This window comes from Patella vulgata, chromosome 1 (assembly GCF_932274485.2).
Source record: "Patella vulgata chromosome 1, xgPatVulg1.2, whole genome shotgun sequence".
NCBI classification, from domain to species: Eukaryota; Metazoa; Mollusca; class Gastropoda; family Patellidae; genus Patella; species Patella vulgata.
Window position 1 is genome coordinate 3,478,874 of NC_065879.2, and position 23,605 is coordinate 3,502,478.

At 36.0% G+C, this 23,605-nt stretch overlaps 1 protein-coding gene across 1 annotated transcript; it reads right to left on the reverse strand.

Annotated features, from left to right (window-relative positions):
- Positions 1-9,615: 9,615 nt before the first annotated feature.
- Positions 9,616-18,535, reverse strand: LOC126814087 (nuclear receptor subfamily 2 group E member 1-like). The gene is made up of 6 exons (XM_050539191.1): positions 18,520-18,535; positions 17,926-18,168; positions 12,893-13,010; positions 11,003-11,184; positions 10,081-10,251; positions 9,616-9,857 (listed from the first exon to the last, which is right to left on the reverse strand). Exons 1-6 carry the CDS (start codon positions 18,533-18,535, stop codon positions 9,616-9,618), a joined length of 972 nt encoding a protein of 323 aa, XP_050395148.1.
- Between the last annotated feature and the right edge of the window lie 5,070 nt (positions 18,536-23,605).

Here is a 23,605-nt window from a genome sequence, read left to right on the forward strand (position 1 = left end):
GTGCATATGAAGAGTATTAACTGCCACCCGTGCCGAAGTTTTATCATCTGCTTATCATATATATCATGGAGTGAACTTAATTAATAGTTAATCAAATTAGCAAGTGGAACAGATTTGACTTTAGATATCGATCTAACGATATTTACAGTATTATTTACATGGATACAATTGAAATTAGGGAGTCATATTGTTTTATCTCAAGAATAATGAATGATCTGAACACATTTAACCAATCTTAAATAAGATATTTTTGAAAGAACTAACGGTTTATCTCTATAATTTTTAAACACAACACAAAATAAGACGATACGTTCGCTCTTAAATCCGAGCACAACCCTCCTGGGGTTAAACCACTTAACATAAACTTCTCCCGTTACATATCGGGGCATTTCCCAATAAAACTTTGGGGTATTACAAATAAAACTCTCTACCGTAAATATCGGGTCTCCTGTAAACCTCGGGGCATAAATATGTATAGACAAAATAACAACAAAAAAAATTATAAGAGATAAAACCGTTAATACCGTGTGATTAAAGAGCTATATCTCTCAATTAGGATACGCTTAACTCTATTCCAGATAATTAAACAATCATAAAACATTTCACTTCGCAGTTATTAGCCTGATAATACTTAGCTACTACTAAATTTAAAAGCCAAAATATGTGTTCAAAACAACCAATGATAATTCATAATCTTTTAAAAACAACATGACGCATTTTAAAACAAATAATATATATACAATTTTGTTTTAGTCATTTTCCTACAAATAGTTAAGGACTGTTCCACTACTAGCTTGAACGGCAATATATTAAATCTAGTAACTACACCATGATATTTAATAAAGCGTGATGATAAACTGCTGATTTCCCAGTTAAATTATAATACATTATAGCACAATGTCATTATTAACCGGCCATGGTAGGATTAGAAAAAGACTTACCCGTGTAGACTAATATCTGTGGCCTGTGATCTTCTAGTGGTATACGACTTTGCACGTTGCTCTGGTCTACGGCGCCAATTAATATGTGACAGTATTGGTACTTTAATTAGGTTCTCGGATGACAACACTGGTATATACATCTAATAATAGTTTTATTCTGCTTCTTACAATATTAGGTACAAACATCGTGATGTAAACGACCGTAGAACTAACTATATGGAAGGAGTCATGACTTAATTAGCTTGGCTTAGCATGAGTGTGCTAACTCCAGAAGCTGTCGTCTCGTACCGTCTCGTGCCAAGGCGCCCATGGCCTTAGCTCAGTCCTGGCCGGACCTAACTCCTAGCCCTGCCTGGACCTCTCTCGTATCCATTAGGTACCTTGATCTAGGCACCCGCCTAGCATGGCCTCCTGGACCCGCCTGGAGATTCGTTTCTGTTCTGAGTTTATAAACGTATTCGAGACAAAGGAGCTCATTAGACACCTGTCTAATGTATCAAGCATCATATGAAGGTTTAACATTCAATATAGTTTATCAGACAAAGAAAGTTAGATAAGACATGCCAACAACAAGTTATAGTTACGCAATGACATAAGGAATACTACCAAGATCTCCAGCCGGGTATTGATAGCGACAGGTTTATGTTACAATCACTAATACGTATTTTAATATGGCAGGACGCCTCTATGACATAAGTCATTATGTTATACTAAGCAGAAAATTTGCACCATCGGACTTAGTCAAGGTAATGATATAATGAATCTATATTGGGAGTTTCATCGCTCTCACTTCATTATAACCAAAGTTATCGTACCCCAAAGCATCAACCAATCGGATTGCTTATTTCTGCTTACCGTAAGCAGGCAATGGTTCATCATCGAACTCCGTCAAGACATTCACCCAATGAACGCCTACACCAAGTTTGAACATTCTACCAAAATTAGAAGGAGAGTTATTGTGTTCCAAAGTCTTGGCCAATCAAATTGCTTATCGCTCTGCTTACCCTCAGCAGAAAATGTTCATTATCGAATTTAGTCAAGGTATTGATGTAATAAAGCTACATACCAAGTGTTCTCAATCTCACTTAAATAGAACTAAAGTTATCGTGTCCCAAAGCATCAACCAATCAAATTGTTTATCTCTGCTTGCCCTAAGCAGGAAATGCTCATCTTGGAACTCCAAGTACTGAGCAGTACACTAATAAACACCTACACCAAGTTTGGACATTCTAGCTCAATTAGACGGAGAGTTATTGTATCCTAAAAGTGTGACGGACAGACAGACAGACAGACGGACAGACCCATTTCGAAAGGCGGAGGACAATAATACAGTTTTTACGCAGGATATCATCTTTAATCTCCAATGATAGAGCGGTTTGTGTTTTTGTGATATATTTGCTACTTTTTTTTGTATTAAAATATATTGTAAACACTTCAGTGGTATCATCTTTCATGTTGAATACACATACCTTGTAGAACGAACTCCAAATGGATGACATGAATTAAACACTCGTGTCACTATAGACTAGGTGTCTTATTAAGTCTATCATTGATGATGTACCTGAAAACCTCAATACGGTCACAAATAAAGACCACACAATTGCGTTATCAAAACTTGAATTAAGCACACATAACCTAGAAATAGATAGAGACCGGCGCAAAAATATCCCAGTAGAGCAACATCATTGAAGACGAGGAACATTGCAAATGAAATGCAGTAAATATGAAAATGTATGGAAAAACTATATATTATATCCGGTCGTCAGTAATATGCCACTACTATATTCAACCTGGATAAGAGGGGTTGGATCGCCGAATGGTTAGCACGTATCATAAGGCCTGTCATTGAGTCAACTGGCGTGGTTTCGATTCCCCGGTTGTACTTGACAAGGAGTAAGGTCGCCTGTCCATCTCGTGGGATTTCTTCGGGTCCTCCTGTTTCCTCCCACTGCTAAAGACCCCTACGCGCAAGCGAATTACTGAAATAAAATAGAACCATGTGTTAGTCCCGAAATGACCTAGTTTGTATCGAGTGGACGTTAAACCCCCTCTCTCTCTCCCCCACTGATCGCCAAAACTGATGCAGCCGTTGTTTATCTGTATATGTGTTGACCAAATTTGATAAGGGTTCAGGGTCTTTCAAAAAATCTACAATCTCTATAGTGTTCACAAGCTTTTCCGGACACATAACTCTGGATTACTGAGAATCAACAGGGTAGACCCTTTCCGGTTCCATTTTTGGGGACACATAATATAACTCTGGAACGGAAAGTCCTAAATTTCTGAGAATATACAGGTTGCACTCTTCACGGTTCCAATTCTCTATATAAAATGTGAAAATCAACAGAGTTAATTTTCTCACAGTCCTTAAGCTTCACACCAAATTTGGAAAAAAATCTGTTAAAAACTGTTGCCTCTACCGCCTAAAGAAATTTTGGGTTTTTTTGGGGTTTTTTTTTATATAGAACAGGGGTTGTGGAGAAAGGGTCGTGTTAACACTGAATATCCATAAGGTTCGTCCTGACAGGACCCCAATGCTTTACGCCAAAACTGAAAAAAGAAATCCATTAAATACCGTGGGAGAGGGGGGTCATGGGGGATCCGGAACTGAGGGTTGCGGGTTGCTGAATATCGATAGGATTTATCCGCCCATGTCGCCAATGTTTCCCACAAAAACATAATATGGAACACAACGTTTTCAAGCAAATGATAATGAAAATAATGTACAGAAGGTTTATAAAATCATTTGCTTGAAAACGTTGAGAGAACCCTCAACGAAACGTCGCTTTAAATAAAATAGTAATTGTGTTCCATATTATGTCTTTGTATTACGGATGTCAATTGCTAAATGCCGCTCAAAGAAGAAAAAGTAATCCGCTAAAAACTGTAAGCTCTATCGCGTTAGCGGAATTTCTTTTCTCACAGGCGTATAGTATTATTTCGTAGTGAGTCCCACAATTTGTGTGGGAAATAGCACAATGAAATTTGGAGGACTGTTTAAGGCACATCTTTTCAGCCAATCGAAATGCAAGAAATTTCCCATTTAAGCTACTATACTTTATTAATAGTTATAGAGCAACATGGATGACAACTGTCGTCTGCTACCGTTTGATAACGACTTTAAATTCTTGAATGAATTAAAGCTCTTTCTGAGATCTACCTTACAGCATTATTCACAAGATCAAACAGAGTGGACGGAGGATGAATTAAGAGCAGGCGTCCATACAGTGTTAGCAGACGGCAGAGATGTTCGGATAGTTCTTCCTAAAAATAAGGCCGAGACCCTGCAGCTAATCGGTCATGTTGGAGGCCTACTGAACGACCAGGAAAAAGACACGGAGAACTCAACAGATCGAGGAGTTACTGATAATGCCAAATGCTTGAGTTTTGTGGGGTTTATAGGATTTGGCAGACCCCAGGAGGAAACTAGTGAAGAATTTATAAAGAAGTTATGGGATTTTGACAGGGAATTGATTAATGAACTTCCCCGACAGAAACATATCATGGCATATGTATCGGGGGAACGAGAACGTGGTGGAAATTGGGGGAATTTGGTTCTATGTAACTCTCCAAAAGCTTTCGAGGAATGGTTAGCTTTCCATTACCATTCCAGAGCAATCACGTAAGTAACAAATACATAATTAGACCAATTATCTAATGAAGAGTAATGTGATAAATAACTCCTATTTTGTATCGAGTTTCTATTTAATTTATATCTCTCAGTCAATGTATGCTATGTTCTTACATCGTTTGTTGTGTTGCGTGGCCCCGTATTATCTAATAAATACGCCAGTGTTTTGGTATTCAAATTGTACTTTTGGCCTTTGAAATGATCCCGTTAAATTAAAGTAACATGTGTTTGTACCAAAGGAGGCTTGAATCGTTGTTCGGTACATGACTCCCACCTCAATATTATAGAGAACAAAGTCTAGCGAGAACAATAATAAAGAATGGATTCGACTCTTATCTTACTTAGTACGGTATATAGGCTTTTATCTTATCTCTTTATCTCTGGGGGTGATGGGGGTGGTTGGTCGAATGGTTAGTGCGTGTGCGTTGCATCATAAGATCTGTCATTGAGTCAACTGGCGTGGTTTCGATTCCCCGGTTGCGAATTATTGAAATAAAATTGAACCATGTGTTAGTCCCGAAATGACCTAATTTGTGACGAGTGGACGTTAAACCCTATCTCACTTTCTCTATCTCTCTCTCTTATCTCTGTGTGACCTAGATCTACGTAACACTGAAGTGACATAATGCAGAAATGTCACACTGCACCGCTTACATTAAAGTTTTTTTTTAATTTAATTTGTATATACTCGGTCAAAAAAATTGAATGGCAGAATGGTTAGCAGGTGCGCGCAGAAATGTCACACTGCACCGCTTACATTAAAGTTTTTTTTAAATTTAATTTGTATATACTCGGTCAAAAAAATTGGATGGCAGAATGGTTAGCAGGTGCGCGCAGGGCTGTATCATGCGGTCTGTCATTGAGTGAACTGGCGGGGTTTCGATTCCCCGTTTCTACGTGACAAGGAGTAGGGTCGCCTGTCTAACCTCGTGGGTTTTCTCCGGGTCCTCCGGTTTACTCCCACTGCTAAAGACCCCATACGCGCAAGCGAATTATTGAAATAAAATTAAACCATGTGTTAGTCCCGAAATGAGCTAGTTTGTATCGAGTGGACGTTAAACCCCATCTCTCTTTCTCATATATACTCGGTCCGACTAATCACCTACAAGAGCGATTTTGTCAAGAGCGCCCAATTTATTGCAAGACGTGACCGACAAGGAAATGTACAGATAGATATGCATAATCTATAATCTATTTATAAAAGTTTGACAAAATTATTTTGTGTATTATTTGTTTCAGAGAAATATCTCCACAAGCCTACACCCACATCAGAATCCATCGCGGTACATTACAAGATGGTTTAGCAAGCGATAAATTTCGCGTTACCCAAACAATCTTTCTAGATTATGGTGCTAAATGTACGGGAAAATTTGTCTCAAGAAAGGTGGAAATATGGACGACAGGTGAATCATCCAACTATCTAGAAACAGAACAATAATCTTCTTTAATTGGCATTTAGTAATTGAACAGATTAACACGGGGTACAATTTTATGGATACACAATTACTGAGTTTAATACTAAGCGACGTTTTGATTGGCATTTAGTAATTGAACATATTAACACAAGGTACAATTTTATGGATACGCAATTACTGAGTTTAATACTAAGCGATGTTTCGACGAGGATACTCTCGTCTTCATCAAACAAATTATACATTTACATACGTCATGTACATATTGTATAACCGTGAAGCGAGTAGTTCCACAATACGAATATATTATATCGCTTCAAATCACACCAATACTTTAAAGGGACATTATGGGAAATTAGATAAAGAACAGGCAGTTCTCACTATAATAGTTAAAAACTAGAGAATGTAAAGCGAATATCTCTTCAAATAACAGCAATACTTTAAAGATACATTATGGGAGATTAGATAACGAGCTGTTAGTTCTCACTATAATAGTTACAAACTAGATAATGGAAAGGGAATGTGAGCGAATATCTCTTCAAATAACAGCAATACTTTAAAGATACATTATGGGAGATTAGATAACGAGCTGTTAGTTCTCAGTATAATAGTTACAAACTAGATAATGGAAAGGGAATGTGCTGAAAATTTCAGTCAAATTGATCCAGTATGAACCAATATATTACCTTTTGAATTTTAGACCTAGCTTCGATCACCATTACTAAAGTCGGTGCGATAAAAAACATAAGTCTCGATTATCGATTTTTGGACTAAATCATCAATGAGCGTTGAGCAGCAAATCGGATTCAAATCCAGTAAATATCGCAGACTAGCGATGCCATCGAGAGTTGATTATGGTCTGGATAAGTTAATTAATGTCTAATTAATAATTTAGATAACATTATAGGCCTAAAGAAAGACATGCCATAGGCAGATTTAGCTCTTGAATAATGTATGTTTAATTTTGTCTTGACCATGCTTGCTTTTAGAAATGAACTAGGGTTTAACATCCTACCGGAATCAACCGGGATAATGAAGACGATACGTGGTCTATTAGTTAATTGTTATGTATGGTGCAGTCATCCTGTGTCTGCCATTGACAGATGTAGTGTAAGGGGTAGGGCATGCTTACCCTTTTTTATTTTATATAGGAAGGCTTATGTGGCTAACTAAATACTATAAACGTCAATCCTTTCCCTACTAGCAGTCCATACAACACACATCGAGGAACGAGTCACAGCGGAACATTTCCACAAAGGAGAGAGAGAGAGTTGGGGGGGGGGGAGATGGCGGGGGTGGGGGGGGGGTAACGTCCACTCGACACAAACTAGGTCATTTCGATACAAGCATATGGTTCAGTTTTATTTCACTAATTAACTTGCACGTGGGGGTCTTTAGCAGTGGGAGGAAACCGAACCCACGAGGATGGACAGGCGACCCTACTCCTTGTCACATACAACCGGAGAATTGAAACCTCGCCAGTTGACTCAATGACAGATCTGGTGATTCAACCATTCGGCCACTAAACCCCCACAATGGGAAGTGATATCAGGTGTTTCTTTTAATCCCACCTCAACTATTTAAATTCGTTATTATATGTATTACTTTCCGGAGCCACGGTGACTAAGTGTGTAAAACGCTGGCTCGCTAGCCTGGAGGTCGCGTGTTCGATCCCTGCATTGGCGGAGAAAGTTCATCAGGATTTTTATTGTCGGTGGCCTGACAAGGAAAGCTGTCTAGTCGTTCGGATGAGACAAAAAAACGAGGTCGCGTGTATACATTGGCATGCACGTAAAAGATCCCTTGGCAGTTGGAATTCGATTTAAGAGTACGTCATAGTGCCGCTTCCTGGGGAAAATTTCCCTCGTAGCACACTGTATGGCGTATGCCCGTCGTCGTTAGTCCATTCGGAGCAGAACAGTAGGACGTTAAACTCCATTTCATTTCATTACTTTTCGAAAGTGAAATAAAATATATTTTTATTAACTCAACAAAGACAAATATTTTATGTTTTTTTTATTTTGTGTTATACATACATGTAATTACGAATATTGAATGGGGGCGTGGGAATATTTACAATGCATTTTTAATTGATATCTATACAGCCCATGTCCCGGTTTCATAAAACATTATCAGACTTAAATTAAAATTTACTCAAAATTAATCGCCTTAGGCCCTTTATAAAACTTTTGTTGTTTTAATGTATCAAATACATCAATAAGAAACTATGTGCAAAGTTTTGTGTTTCTGGATCAAAGATATTTCTTATAAACAGTGATTGAAAGTTGGGTAAATTCTTAACTGAAGTCTGAGAATCCTTTGTGAAACCTTCCTCGTGTTACTTTAAATAAATATCCTACATGTCGATTTATTTATTTAATATTTACTTACAACTACTGTTAACCATATACGAAATATAAACATACTAATCTATGAACAATACGATAAGTTCTTTTATACAAACATGTAGGCTACATATTAAATTTATCTGTCCTTGTTTACTTAGATTATTTACTTAGTGGTGGACTATTCTCTTGGTAGTCCCGATTGGCAAATATTTGAACACTCGGCAAACCTCAGCAGATTCCAGTACCCTACATCTAGCCTCGGCTATATTACGAAGTCCGCCATTGGGACTACTTTCAAGTTCCCTGATTACAAAGTCTGGAGCTTTTTTTCTTTCAAGTTTATCCGATTTTCTTCAAACAAGGACAACTTTGCACCGAAAATTTTACCCACGCTTTGAACGACGCAATTTTGATAACTTCTTTTCAAAAGCGGCAAGTTTTCCTAATAAGTAAACCGGTGCCGCATCGCAATTGTATAGGCGTAGGTACATATCACTTACCGTCATACAGCCGAGACTAGATGTTGAGTAACGGAATCCTCCGAGTGATATTTGAATTGAAAACATACATTCAATAGGATAGAGACCACGAACATTTAGACTATATAAACTTTGCTAAAAGAAAAACATAATTCTCCTCAAAAATGTCTACTTTAAACACTTAGCTCATTTGAATGAAATAAAATGCGGTTAGTCTTAAGAGACCGGTTGCGTAAAATTACAAATTAAATGCTCTTATTGTCCTTTCTTGGGGCTATTCTTTGGTTCTCCAGACTGTTTCATCCAAATATCAGTTCAAGGGCGACTACTCTGTTTGGCCTCTCATTTAGTTGGGTCTTTAATATTCAATACAACACGTGGATCTCCGTGAGATGATTGGTCTTTCGCCCAAACTAACTGCCACATACACGCGAAAACTCAATATGCACTCCAAGATATGTAGCACCAATATAAAAACTTAACAAATACTTAACAACACGGGTAGATCCATCTACCCTAACAAAATGGTTACCAACGTAACACCATAACAGTTACTATGGCGACAACTAAACACGCTCAGTTGCTATGGCTGTGACCTTGACATCCACTACCAGAATCACAAACTAAGAATACTTGGTTATCTGGGATATTCTCTCAAACCATCTATCTTGAAGCAAACATTGGAGTTGCTCCTCCATGACATCATTCTGCACAATAGTTTCTTTTCAGGGTGTTTCCACCGATGAGCAGAAATTTGTTCCAGCAGCATCAACGCGTATGGATAAGTGACTGGATAACGAAGTTTTAACTAGACTTGAACATGTCACACAAGAGTCTCTCGATGGGTATGCTCCCGATCGTACGGCGAAAGAATATGTCCTCAATGGTCCGCGCATTGATAGTCCGCAGAGCCGGAAGGAGAAGTAGGAGTTTCCCAAAACGTGCTTTGTTTCCAGGGTGATGTGAAAAGATGTATTCGTGCATCATAAGCTGTGCCTGGTCCTGGAGGGTGTCTGTCTGGATCGGGTCTCGTAAACCACGGGTTTCTGAAATGAAACAATTTAATTTTCCCGGGTGAAGTCAGTGTTATTCAAATTGTAGAACTACTGGGGAATGTAACGTATATGTCACAAATCCAGTGTCCAATTTGTTTTTAAACCAGTTAATTGAAGTTCAGTGTCTATTTTGTTTTAAACCAGTTAACTGAAGTCGTTTTTCAACGGAATTATCTATACACAAAGTTTTAAAATGATAAGAGAATATAATTACCTGATTTAAACAAGACAAGTGCTTTAAGACAGGCATATTCAGTAGCGTCCACTCTGAGAGAATTATATCTATTGATGATATCCTGGAATCCTCGGATCTGTGATGATATATAAGCACTCTTCTCACTGTTAGCATTTTCTGCAGTTACGCCACTGGCTACTAACAGAGTGGCTGAAAATATAAAATATAAAATTTAGCTATTAACATTGGAATCAATCTGGTTAAAACACAGATCCTATTTCGTTTCGTTTTATTTTTATGGTTCAAAATTTCGTTTTACTTGTCTTTACTACACTAGGATTTGGGAGAGTTGTTATATAAGCCGCGTTCTGGTCAATGTGAGGGATTAGCCAATGAAATGGTCTGTTATGGTGAGTTCTTGGCGTGCGGTGCACGGAACTTTGGGTAGACCAATAGAAACACCAACGCTGATCGATTAATCAATGCCTGGCGTCATAGGGTCAAAAGTCGCTGTACGACACCTGACGCGACCTTCCACTACAACCGGCCAGATCATTTATGTAGTGTGGGCCATCAAAAGTATAAACAACGAAACGAAATATAGATCAGGGTCCTGTTTCATGAAATTTTAACTAAAGATAAAATCCAAATTTTAGTAGATACTTCAATTTTGATTGGCTAAGCACTACAATCAGTCTAATATTATCCAATCAAATTACTAAAATTTGGATTTTATCTTAGTTAAAATTTCGTGAAACAGGCCCCTGTATTTTAATCAGATTGCATTAGAGATTGTATCTATAATTGGTCCGCAGGGTTCTTGCATGTTCACACCACAAACCAGACGTTCCTAGTGACTTTAAGATTGAACTCGGGTTAAATTTAGTTCAACGGGCGTCATTTATAAGAAAACGTAAATTATTGACTGGAAGTTAAAAAAAAAATCATAGGATTTATTTACCTGGATCAAGTGGAAGTGACCACTGTGAAGCGCTCAAGATGAACAGCTCACTCCATGATTCCTCTAAGAGAATCGCCTGATCCCGGAACGGAAGCTGTAGAAAAGATGGGATGTTCCTTGCCCATTTCACGGACATGAAGAGAAGACGAGCTGCAGTCTCGAAGACGTTTTCTGTGGTGGAGTTGACGAAAGCGTTGTGGTCCTGAACAGGATTGGGTAAGTTAAAAGATGAGGAGAAGGGGGATGAGAATGAGGGTTGTGGTAAAGAATGAGAAGGGGTCAGTTTATTGAGGAACGGCTGATGAAACGACGAGATTATTGGTGTAGACGTCAAGTTCGATGAGATTTTACTCGTGCTTGTAGGTGAATCTGAAAGAACAAATACCAGACGTTTATAAAATATGGTTATATAAAGGCTACGTGTTCTTCTATTTCTTTCAAAATTGTGGATTCCACCATGTATTAAAGAAACTGCAAAATGCCACAAATTTACATTCATCCGCTATTTGGACTCGGGGATATCTCATTGATTTCAGCCCACTAATAAGCCAATCGCAACTTAATTACGGGGCAGACATGTCCCGGTTAAAGTGGAATATTTACCGAGGGTTTGCACCTTGGAAACGTCCTCGAAATAGCAGTGATAAATAGCCCAATCTCCCAAACAGAGTTGTCTTATCATAGGCTCTCTATTTTCTACGTTGTATGATGCGGCTAACCTGATCACGGCGTAATGTCCACACTGTCTTAATTGTCGTTTAAGAGTTGTGGTTAGATTGTCAACTAAACACTTTTAAACGGTTTCTGTTCAAACCACGCGTTCTTTCGGAGAGGATTTTTTCTGGGTTTTTTTATACAGAAACCGAGATCTCGATAAGACGGATATGCACTTACTTTTTGAAGTCCGTTCATGTTTAACTGGTGGTGGACTTGGTGTTCGATCTTTACTAGTACTTGAGTCAGCGGAAGAGTCAGCCGACATGTCCTTCGATTCATTTAATGGTCGCACATCTGGATCACTGGCTTCGCTCGTAGACAAACTTTCATTGGAGCTAGAGCTCACGTTACTGACAGCTGATGTTTGGTTGTTGTTGGCGTTGATGTTGTTGTTGGTTAATGCTGTCACGTGAAGGAATCCGTGTGGAACGCCTGTGGGTACCGAGGAAGGATAGAGATGACTCCGACCCTGGCTGGCCATATGTAGATGTAATGGTGGAAATAAGTGGGGGTTCGTATAACCATATTCTCCTGGTACACCAAGCGGTGGACTGTATTGGGCGAATTGTCCAATTTCAAATCTGAAATTAAATGAGTCACATGTTTAGATAAGAGTGGCATATTATCAAAGGGGTTTAATGTTCACTCGACACAAACTAGGTCATTTCGGGACTAACACATGGTTCAATTTTATTGCGCGTAGGGGTCTTTAGCAGTGGGAGGAAACCGGAGGACCCGGAGAAAATCCACGAGGTTGGCATATTATCAAAATAATGTCTTTTTAAGTTTGTTTGATGCATTTTCATCACCAGTAGTCAATAATGCCACCAAGTCCACAAAGAACTGTGACAAAAAACTGAACGCGTAAACTTGTTGGTAACACCCACTGGGAAATCTGCAAAAAATCTTACGTCGTCACAAAACATTGTGGATAGAAAGCATAAATGAAATGAAATGAGGTTTAACGTCCCACTGTTTTGCACTAACAAGGTCAAAGTGTACATTGCGAAACTCGTTTTAATCTCTCTCTCTCTCTCTCTCTCTCTCTCTCTCTCTCTCTCACACACACACTCTCTCTCTCTCCCTCCCTAGCCACCACGGCTTCGGGCAGAAATTAATCTAATTAATAAATAAGATATTATATTAAATAAGATATAAATTTTTATAACAAACCTTGATCTATCGATGTAATCTGTTAAGGGTGTGTAAGCCGCTTTCTCGTCAAGGTGGAGTTGTTCTGGGCTGTCTCGTTTATACTGGTAGCATCTAGGTGCTCTTTCATGCTGCACTGCTGAAAAAGAGAACAATATTGTTCCATTTGTATTTTAATATACACAGACTTAAACATAAATTATGCAAGAGCTAAATCTGTCTATTGCAGGTCTTTCTTTAGGCCTGAAATGTTATCTAAATTATTAATTAGACATTAATTAACCTATCCAGACCATAATTAACTCTCGATGCCATCACTAGCCTGCGATATTTAGCGGATCGGAATACATTTTTGAAAAATAATTAAACGTAAAATTGGATAATCGACACTTTGTTGTTTATCGTACCGACTTTAGTAATGATGATCGATGCTAGCCTAAAATTCAAAATCTAATATCTCGGTTCAGAGTTGAGCAATTTGACTGAAATTTTCAACATATTCTATTTACTTTGTCTATTTTTTAACTATTATAGCGAGAACTGGCAACTGGCAATCTTCCATTATGCATCTTTAATCTGGGAAAGTTGTTGGGAAGAAATAACGATTCCTTGTATTAACGGGATCCTAAATTAATTTTATAGAAATTAAAACAATACAATATTTTTAAATCATTCCCAAATGGTTGCATTAAACACAGATCCTATTTTGTTTCGTTTTTTATAGTTCGAAATTTCGTTTAACTTGTCTTTACTACACTAGGAGTTGTTATATAAGTCGCGTTTTGGTTAATGTGAGCGATTAGCCAATGAAACGGTCTGTTACGGCGAGTTATTGGCGTGCGGTGTACGAAACTGTGGGTAAGTCACTAGAAACGTCAATGTTGATTGATTAATCAATGTCTGACGTAATAGAATCAAAAGCCGCTCCTATGATCCCTGACGCGATCTCCCACTACAACCGGTGAGATTTTCATGTAGTGTACGCCATCAACAGTATATAAAAAAACGAAAGAAATATAGATCTGGGACCTGTTTCACGAAATTTTAACTAAAGATAAAATCCAAATTTTAGCAGATACTTCAATTTTGATTGGCCAAGCACTAAAATCAATCTAATATTATCCAATCAAATCACTAAAATTTGGATTTTATCTTAGTTTAAATTTCGTGAAACAGGCCCCTGTATTTTAATCAGATTGGCACGATTCGAATGATGCCCAAACTATCGGGATTGGAAAAGTGGCGAGTTGTCGTTCTTCTTAGCCTCCTCCGTTCGCTAACGGTACCAAAGCAGGTGATGTAAAAACGACTGGAATGTGCAATCCTTTTTTTATTGACGGTAGAGTACCAATTCCAATTCTATAACTTTACTTTTCATCCATGTTAAATCTAACATTATTGATGTTTTAATGGAAAGGGTTTCATTGTAATCGGACTTCTGTGTTTCTTTTGTTAAATGATAAGACAATCATGTACGTGTTCATATCTTTATGCAAACCAAATAGTCAATTTAACATACATGACAAAAACAATCACTCAATCTCAACACGTCATCAATAAGTGTGTGGACGTCATCAAGATGGAGTAGGGTACAATTCCCTTCTTGCTAAAGTCAACAAAAAGATCTGTGCGATTCTCAGCTACTCGACACAGGGTTAAAATACCGTCCGCCGTGCACAGATTCTTTACACCAATTAATGAATAATTAAATTATGACAATTAACGTGTCCGCTTTGCTCGCATGTATTCGATCGGGGCGATTGGCTTTACACGTGCTTGTATGGGAGTTAAGATGTGCGCACTAAACATGTTCAGCTTTTCTTCAGAACCGGTTATTGAATGGAAAGATAAATATCGCACGGTACTTGATATCAGTTTCAACACTTCTTTAAATTCATCTTCTTAACATGGAGAATTTTCGTCTCTGGATTTTATTTCATAATCTCACAGGGTTAAATATTAGCACGTGCAGACAAATGAACCGTTATTCGATACACTAATCCATTGTTTGATAGTTTATGTCACCGTTTCTGTGGTTTGAAGTCGTAATGGAATACACGCGCGACAATTACGTCCCTTGCTATAATGGTCGTGCGTGTTTGTATTGAAAACGAGACCGCGACACGTGTAATCGTCAGTACAGGTGTGCAAGTGGCATGTTTTCCATCCGGGTACTTGAGTTTGTACCTTCCTGTGGCATGCACCGTTTGACAAATATTTATCATTTGAATTTAAGAAAAAGAAAAAGGCTACAACACACGAATGGGTAGTCCTAATTGACTTGAATTTTAGAACAACCCAGTATATTTGGCCTACCGTTACTTAAGAGGCCTCTGCGGGTCCTCCCGTTTCCTCCCACTGCTAAAGACCTCTACGCGCCAGCGAATTATTGAAATAAAAATTAACTATGTGTTAGTCCCGAAATGACATAGTTTGTGTCGAGTGGACGTTAAACCCCATTTATCTCTCTGTCTCTATCTGCATACGCCATACAGTGTGCTATGAGGGAAATTTTGCCCGGACAGTTGGCACTACGGCCTACTCATATATCGAATTCCAACTGCCAAGGAATCTTTTACGCCAATGTGTACACAGGACCTCGGTTTTGCGTCCCATCCGAACGACTAGACAGCTGTCCTTGTCAGGCCATCCGTCCTGTATCACTGACAAGGGGGTAATGGTGGCAGCTGAGACGTGTAGTATTAGAAAATGGAACTGACTTTGTTTTTCGAATCTAAAATTTTGGTGGAAAAAAAAAAGAAAAAGAAAAAGCCATGGCTACTGCCCTTTATATGTTTTTGTAATATTCTTATTTCTATGATTTCAGGATCAAAACTAAATTCCGCATTTACTTGAAAACAATGAAGCAAATAATATATGGGTCAAGGACAGGGTTGAAAAACACGAAACATATGACCATATTATTTTAATCAATTTGATTCGTGTTGTTTCCAATACAATGTTTAATTTATTAATTGAATATTGGATCATCGTGTGAAACAAACGACACGGTCAGGATATGCAAATTTACAAATACATATAGACTTCTGCGCAAATAAAAAATGGCGCGTCTTTGGTTTCCCGCCCTTTTAGATAAAAACGAGCGCCTATCGACCTGTTGATGCAATGATTTTTAATTAATCACAATATCGTTCAGGTTGGGAACTTCTGACTTAATAGCATATGGTCGGTGAAATCTTAGCCGTGGTGTCGTATCAATCTCTTCCGATAACTCCGCTATTCATGTCTAATACGTGACTAAATTAGTGTTGCTTTAATTGAGTGCATATTTGAATAACGTAAAACCAGTTAACGAGACGAATTACACAAATAAATCCGCCCTTAAGCAAATCGACAAATCACTCATTGAATAGCGAATACGCTTGAAAAGTTAGTACCGAGGACTTTTGTTGGTCGGAAAATTAAGATAACTAACAGTTGGTGATAAAAGGCTGTCGGCTGATTTTCTACCTCAAGTGGAAATACGAACAAGGATTGTTAGAGAACGATAAATTATAATCGATGGCTACATGATAATGGATGATGTTAAAGACATGTAAAAATACACGACTTCATTTAATATTCTGCTAGTCGTTTAACTATAATAATAAATTGTTCAATTCAAAATAAAATGAAATGAAATGAAATGAAAGTGGGTTTAACGTCCCACTGTTCTGCTCCGATTGGGCTAATCAAGACGGGCATACGCCATACAGTGTGCTCTTATATCGAATTTCAACTGCCACGGGATCTTTTACGTGCACAGCAATCTATATACGGGTTCTCGGTTTTACGTACCTTGCAAATATTATACGAAAATTTGAAAATACAGATAAAGTTTTAAAGATTTAATAACTGTGTGTGTGTGGGGGGGGGGGGGTACGGTTATAGTGCGTCTGTTATACATGCGACGAAAACAATAAAATTAGACAATGTACGTGATTGATAATATTTTTTTTTTTTTCAAATAATTTTATTTACGTTTGGACTTACAAGTATGTTAAGTACGTATATATTTATATTTAAATAACACGCATGTGTACTGTAGGACCCCCTTTTAATAAAACTTTATAATCAATATACTACCAAAGCATTGGTAATTAGTAAATAAACAGATTCAAAATTATTGCCAATCCAGCCCTGATTAAAACACAGATCCTATTTCGTTTCGTTTTTTTATAGTTCAAAATGTCGTTTTACTTGTCTTTACTTGACGTAGTGTAGGCCATCGAAAGTATAAAAAACGAAACGAAATATAGATCAGGGGCCTGTTTCACGAAATTTTAACTAAGATAAAATCCAAATTTTAGTAATTTGATTGGATAATATTAGATTGATTTTAGTGCTTAGCTAATCAAAATTGAAGTATCTACTAAAATTTAGATTTTATCTTTAGTTAAGATTTCGAGAAACATCGCCTTGTATTTTAATCAGATTTCCATCGAGCAAAGTTCGTTTGAGATTGTGTAGAGATCGATTGGGGTCGGGAGACAGAAATTTCTTGGATAAAAGGACTCTGTTAAAGAATCTAAAGTTATATTCAAACGATTGTAATTCTATTTTATGAAAATCTAATATTTCATTTCATTATGAATACTTACTATCTTTGTTCATTTCAATCTGATTAAAATACAGATCAATATTTCGTTTCATTTTTTATACTTTCGATGGTCTACACTACATTAATATCTGACAAGTTGTACTCGAAGGTCGCGTCAGGGGTCATACAAGCGGCTTTTGACCTTATGACGTCAGACATTGGTTAATCAGACAGCGTTGACGTTTCTAGTGGTTTACCTACAGTTCCGTGCGTGGTACGCCAAGAAGTCGCCATAACAGACCGTTTCATTGGCTTATCCCTCACTTCAACCAAAACGCCGGTAATATAACAACGCTCCCAGATCCTAGTGTAGTAAAGACAAGTAAAACAAAATTTTGAACTATAAAAAAACGAAACGAAATAGTATTTGTGTTTTAATCAGATTGTGTTTATTCAAATGATTATAATACTATTTTATGAAAATCTTAAATTTCATTACATAATAAACACTTACCATCTTTGTTCATTTTAACTTCGAGACATTTTCTAAATCTGCAAGCTTGACATTGATTCCTTCTGGCCACATCGACAGTACAATTACCATTCTCTTTACAGACATAATCCAAACTACGTCTTATAGATCGTTTAAAGAATCCTCGACATCCATCACAACTCTGAACACCGTAATGTTTACCTGAGGCTTTATCTCCACAAACTAAACATAAAGCATCTAACTTCTTACTGCTACTGTAACTCTCTATAAAATATAAACATGGCCGTAACCTGATTAAAATACATACACATCTCCACATACTAAACATAAAGCATCTAACTTCTTACTGCTATTATAACTCTAATAAAACTCTCTAATAAAATATAAATAATATTATTATAACCTTCTTACTGCTACTGTAACTGTTTATAAAATATAAACAATATTATATATAACCCCCAATATAATCCAACTCTCTATGTAATATAAATAATATTATTATAACCATCAATTTAACTATCTACAGGGTGCATGTAATATTACTATAACCCCCAACATAATCAATCTCTCTACAGGGTGCATGTATTATTACTATAACCTCCAATAGAATCCAACTCTCTACAAAATACATGAAATATTATTATAACCCCTAATATAATACAGAGTGCATGTTATATTCTTTTAACCACCAATATAATTCAATTTAACTCTCTACAAAGTTCATTATAACCCCAATAGAATCCAACTCTCCACAGAGTGCATTTAATATTACTCTAACCACCAATATAATTCAATTTAACTCTCTACAATGTATACTTCCCACCCCCGAATCAACACAATTTAACTCTCTACAATGTATAACCCCCCAAATCAACACAATTTAACTCTCTACAATGTATAACCCCCCAAATCAACACAATTTAACTCTCTGAAAAGTATAAGTTATATTATAACATATAATTCAGTGAACTCCCTTAATTAGGCACGATTCGAATGATGCCGAAATTATAGAGAGAGATAAATGAGGTTTAACGTCCTCTCGACACAAACCAGGTAATTTCGGGTATAACCTAGTTCAATTTTATTTCAACAATTTAGCAGTGGAAGGAAACCGGAGGACCTGGAGACAATCCACGAGGATGGACAGGCGATCCCACTCCTTGTCACGTACAACCGGGGAATCGCAATATAAATGAATGAATGTAATATTATAATAAATTGATGCTTAACGTCCTACTGTTCTGCTCCGACTGGGCTATTTTACTTATGTGTTTCAATAACAATAAAAATACAATTTAAAAAAATACAAGTGTACAATGTCCGGCCTTTAAGGCCTATGATACACAACAAGCATGATAAATCATTTAATTTCGAAGATAATAAATAAATAAAAATTTGAAACTTACTAACAATAAAATTTTACTATTACATGCCCCATAATATGGAACGATACTCGAAACATAAAGTATTATTCGCGATGTTCCTTGTGGAAAAGTAAATATGCCTTAAATCGTGCACGGGGTATTTCGAAAATAAGAAACTCTATCGTTTGTTAGCTAAACAAAAATTAAAAACTTTCCCATCCTTTATTGATTTTAAAAAAAATACATGAATTACTGTAGTAAGTCGGGTGAGGAAAATTTATTTTATAATTACAAAATGTTATTTACTATAGTGTATATTGTAACGTAACGGGATGTTTTGGTCAAGGTTTTTATTTTTATGATCGAGATTTGTGATAAAGACGAGTGTATCCTCGTCAAAACGTCGCTTAGTATTAAACCCAGTAATTGTGTATCCATAAAATTGTACCGTGTGTTGAGATTAGAGGACTTTTGTGATCGAGATTAGAGGATTTTTGGGCGGTTGAAAAGCAGATTATTGCCGTAATCGAATGATGTGTGTCATAATTTAACGTAATAGATTAAAATATTGTCTTGTATATTATCCAATGAGTGGATATATATATATGATTATTATAGATCAATTATTACATTATATTACTTATTATTATTTATATAGGATTTTAACAGTTTATCTGTGAGCCAGATGTAATTGTATTAACCTATTCACGGTTAATCAGATTTTAACGATATATGTTGTCTTTATGCAATCTTTTAAAATGTACGCTCCAGAGAGGATTATTCGGTATAGCTGTCACTGGGGATTTTAAAGTTAAAAACTCCAAAACTAAACTAACTGTCATTAAAACCATCTCATGACAGAGATGAATTTATATAAACGGTTTGTTTTCAAATCCTCAATATATTTATTAGTATGGTATATACTCAAATAACACACTGTTTATGAGAGAGAGAGAGAGAGAGAGAGGGGGGGGGGTTAACGTCCACTCGACACAAACTAGGTAATTTCGGGACTAACACATGATTCAATTTTATTTCAATAATTCGCTTGCGCGTAGGGGTCTTTATCAGTGGGAGGAAACCGGAGGAACGGGAGAAAATTCACGAAGTTGGACAGGCGACCACTCCAGGGACTTAATGGCTGATACAAAGCGCCCCCGATAACCATTCGCCCCCCCCCCCCAACCCAGCTACCTTTTATGGAATAACAATTACCATATTTTGATTTATAATAAACCATAGTAATTGTTCTTCCATATAAACCAAAGTAATTGTTATTTCATATATAGTGTGTTGTTTGGTTATGTCTCTATTACTAGATGTCATTAAAGGAATTGTATATAGACTTATGTCGCACTCGAAATAAAATATTGTTTGAACCAATCAAACCGTTTATTAAATATATATTCCTGCAATAGTCGCGATCCTCATGGTAACGACTCTGATACACGTTTACTGTCGGCCTATATAAAAATATATTCCTACGATAGTCGCGATCCTCGAGGTATCGACTCCGATGCACATGGCGTAATAAGGGAAGTGTGTTTTTACTGTAGGCCTACTATTAATATAAAATTTTAATATGGTATGGTACTGAAATTATTGAAATCAGAGGCTATTCTAACGCACCTGTACATACAAGAGTCAAACGTTCATATTATCATATTGAATCTATAAACGTAACAGCTTTTTAATTCTTTAGTTCTCTTTGTAATGCGGGTGTCGGATATTAAAAGAATTCCATAGAGACTCGTGATATATTGGATGACTATAACACTTCAAGATCTCGACCTATACTTAACGGCCATGCATTCCACCCTTGATTAATTCTGTTGTTTTTAGTTAATCTTTTTTATTAATCCCCCGTTAATCCCTTATTGTTCGTCATCTACTACTGAAGTAGTCCTTATAATACACAAAGATGAAACTGAAACGCTTAAGATAAAACGAGAGGCAAAGTCAATTATTATTGTTTTAATTAATTTATCCTGGACCTAAACACCATGGTGTCACCTTTCACTCCTTACCTGTGGGATTAAACAAAATGTTTACACCATTTCGTTAGAATTTAGACACCTATGCACTATATGATTGTGTTTCTTTGACGGTTATAAGAGTTAAAGGTAACAGTATTGGCGGTAACATGAAAGCATACAGGTGTAAATTAGATTATTTGATAATTAGGAAACCGATAAAAATGCTAAGTAATCGTTGCAGTAACCAATTTCAAAAAAAAAAATATATATATATATATATATATATATATATATATATATATATAAATAAATACCACTGTGACAAGTTTTTAGAAATTGTTCATTATTTAAAAAAATAAACAATTCTACAATTTATTACTGAAAGTCACAATACACGATTTTTATAGATGGTAACATCTGTGGCTTCTATTTATTTTATTTTTTTTTCCAAAGTGACGTTTTGATCGTGAGTCAAATTAATTGAATCATTATCGGGGCGTTACTGTGAATAAATTTAATAAAAATCTTTCATAAAATATTTTATCTGTTAATATCAATTAAAAAGAATAAATTAAAATCGTTTTAATATTGTAAATGTTGAAAACAAATTTTGCTGACATTTTTTTTCTAAATTTTACATAAAAATATGAAAAGAATTTTGCGTAAACTTACATAAATGTTTCACTAATTAAGATTTAAAAAAAATACCAGTTTGTTACGACGGCATAATTTAATTAAATAATATAATATTTTGATATTTCGAAGTGGGAAAATTGTCCATATTATAGTATGATTAGTTTGATAAGATTTAATTTCTTTAAAATACAAAATCATCCCTTCAGTCAAAATAACTTTTAGTTGTAAAATTCAACAGATCTTCGATAACGGTAGAGGTGTAAACATTGCCAAGATTAAAGTCGCACGCGACCCGTGTTCGATTCGGTAAGATCAAAGAGATTTACCGTTAGTGATCAGGTGCGATATGAGACAATTGAGTAACACTTAAAGGTGATATCTAGTAACCTCAATAAAGTAAGATTCTATTTAATATTATAATGTATTAGAATTATTCTCAGTGTTGCTACTAAAGGTGATTTTAATTAAAATTTCTGTGATAATCATTTGGATATTTGTTTAGAATAATATTATACCGTTCGAATTAAATCAGAATTTTGTCTTTTTGTAGAATTTAATCTATTCATCGGCAAATATATAATAATAAATTTCGAATTTGTAGAGCGCAATTCTTTCCTGTGAACTGCTCAAGAGCGCTAGTCATATATTTGCTTGAAAATTAATGTCCTGAACTGTGACCTAAAAGTGTTCAATGTTTCGGATCTTTTGATGTCTATGGGAAGTCTATTCCATAAAATTACACCATATCTCAGAAATGCAAGAAAAGCAGAAAAGCAACCAGACAAAAAATTTAAGACTTAAAATAATCTCTTTAAAAACAAAATAGATCTATTAGAAATTAAGACTTTGGTTTCATTTTTATCTTTTCGGATCTTTGCGAACTTTCCGAATTAGACCAAATATCCAGTGCTGAGAAATATCTGGGTTCTATCATCTTATAGTCGGTAAAACGAAATTTTGAACTATAAAAAACGAAACGAAATAGGATCTGTAATCAGTAAGCAGAAATGTAACAAGATTTACTATATATTGACAGGGTCTATGTTTTTTTTTTCTTTTTTAAATATTGATGTATGTTATTATTGCGGGTTAACTATGATATATTTCGCCGGATCGGGATAATTTGTTTTTCTTGTTTTGTTTTTAATCTATATCGTCACTCTACAAAAGCATTTTTTAGAGCACCACAGGAACATATTTCGGTTTATTTTTAACAAATGAAATTTTCAAAAATCAGTTATTTGTCATACAAATTCAGGTTCACTTTTTGTTATTCTTTCTGTTCTAATTGAAACAAAATTAAATACCTTATTTCGCGAAGGCGCTCAATTAATCGGACGCGTGCCGTTACACGCGCACCGCACGTGCATGTGGTAATGTCAGCATGTCGGGTAAACGTTCACGATTAGTTTAAACTACTTGTAACTAGATAATGAAAAGGGAATTCTTTAAATAACAGGGATACAAACGATTGTAAATGAAACGTAAAAAATTAGAAACCGAATTATCAGCCGGGGGTAATTGTTAGTCAGATAAGCTGAGAATCAGTGAACCGTTACATATAGACTAAAGAATACAAAATATGACACATTAATTACATACACAGAAATCACGGGATTCTATTTTCAAAACAACTTCAATTGTTGAGTTATTGGCTTTTATAAATCTCCTCCCTTGCAGATTTAATAAAACCCAATATAAATTCTCTTTCAACTTATCGACCAG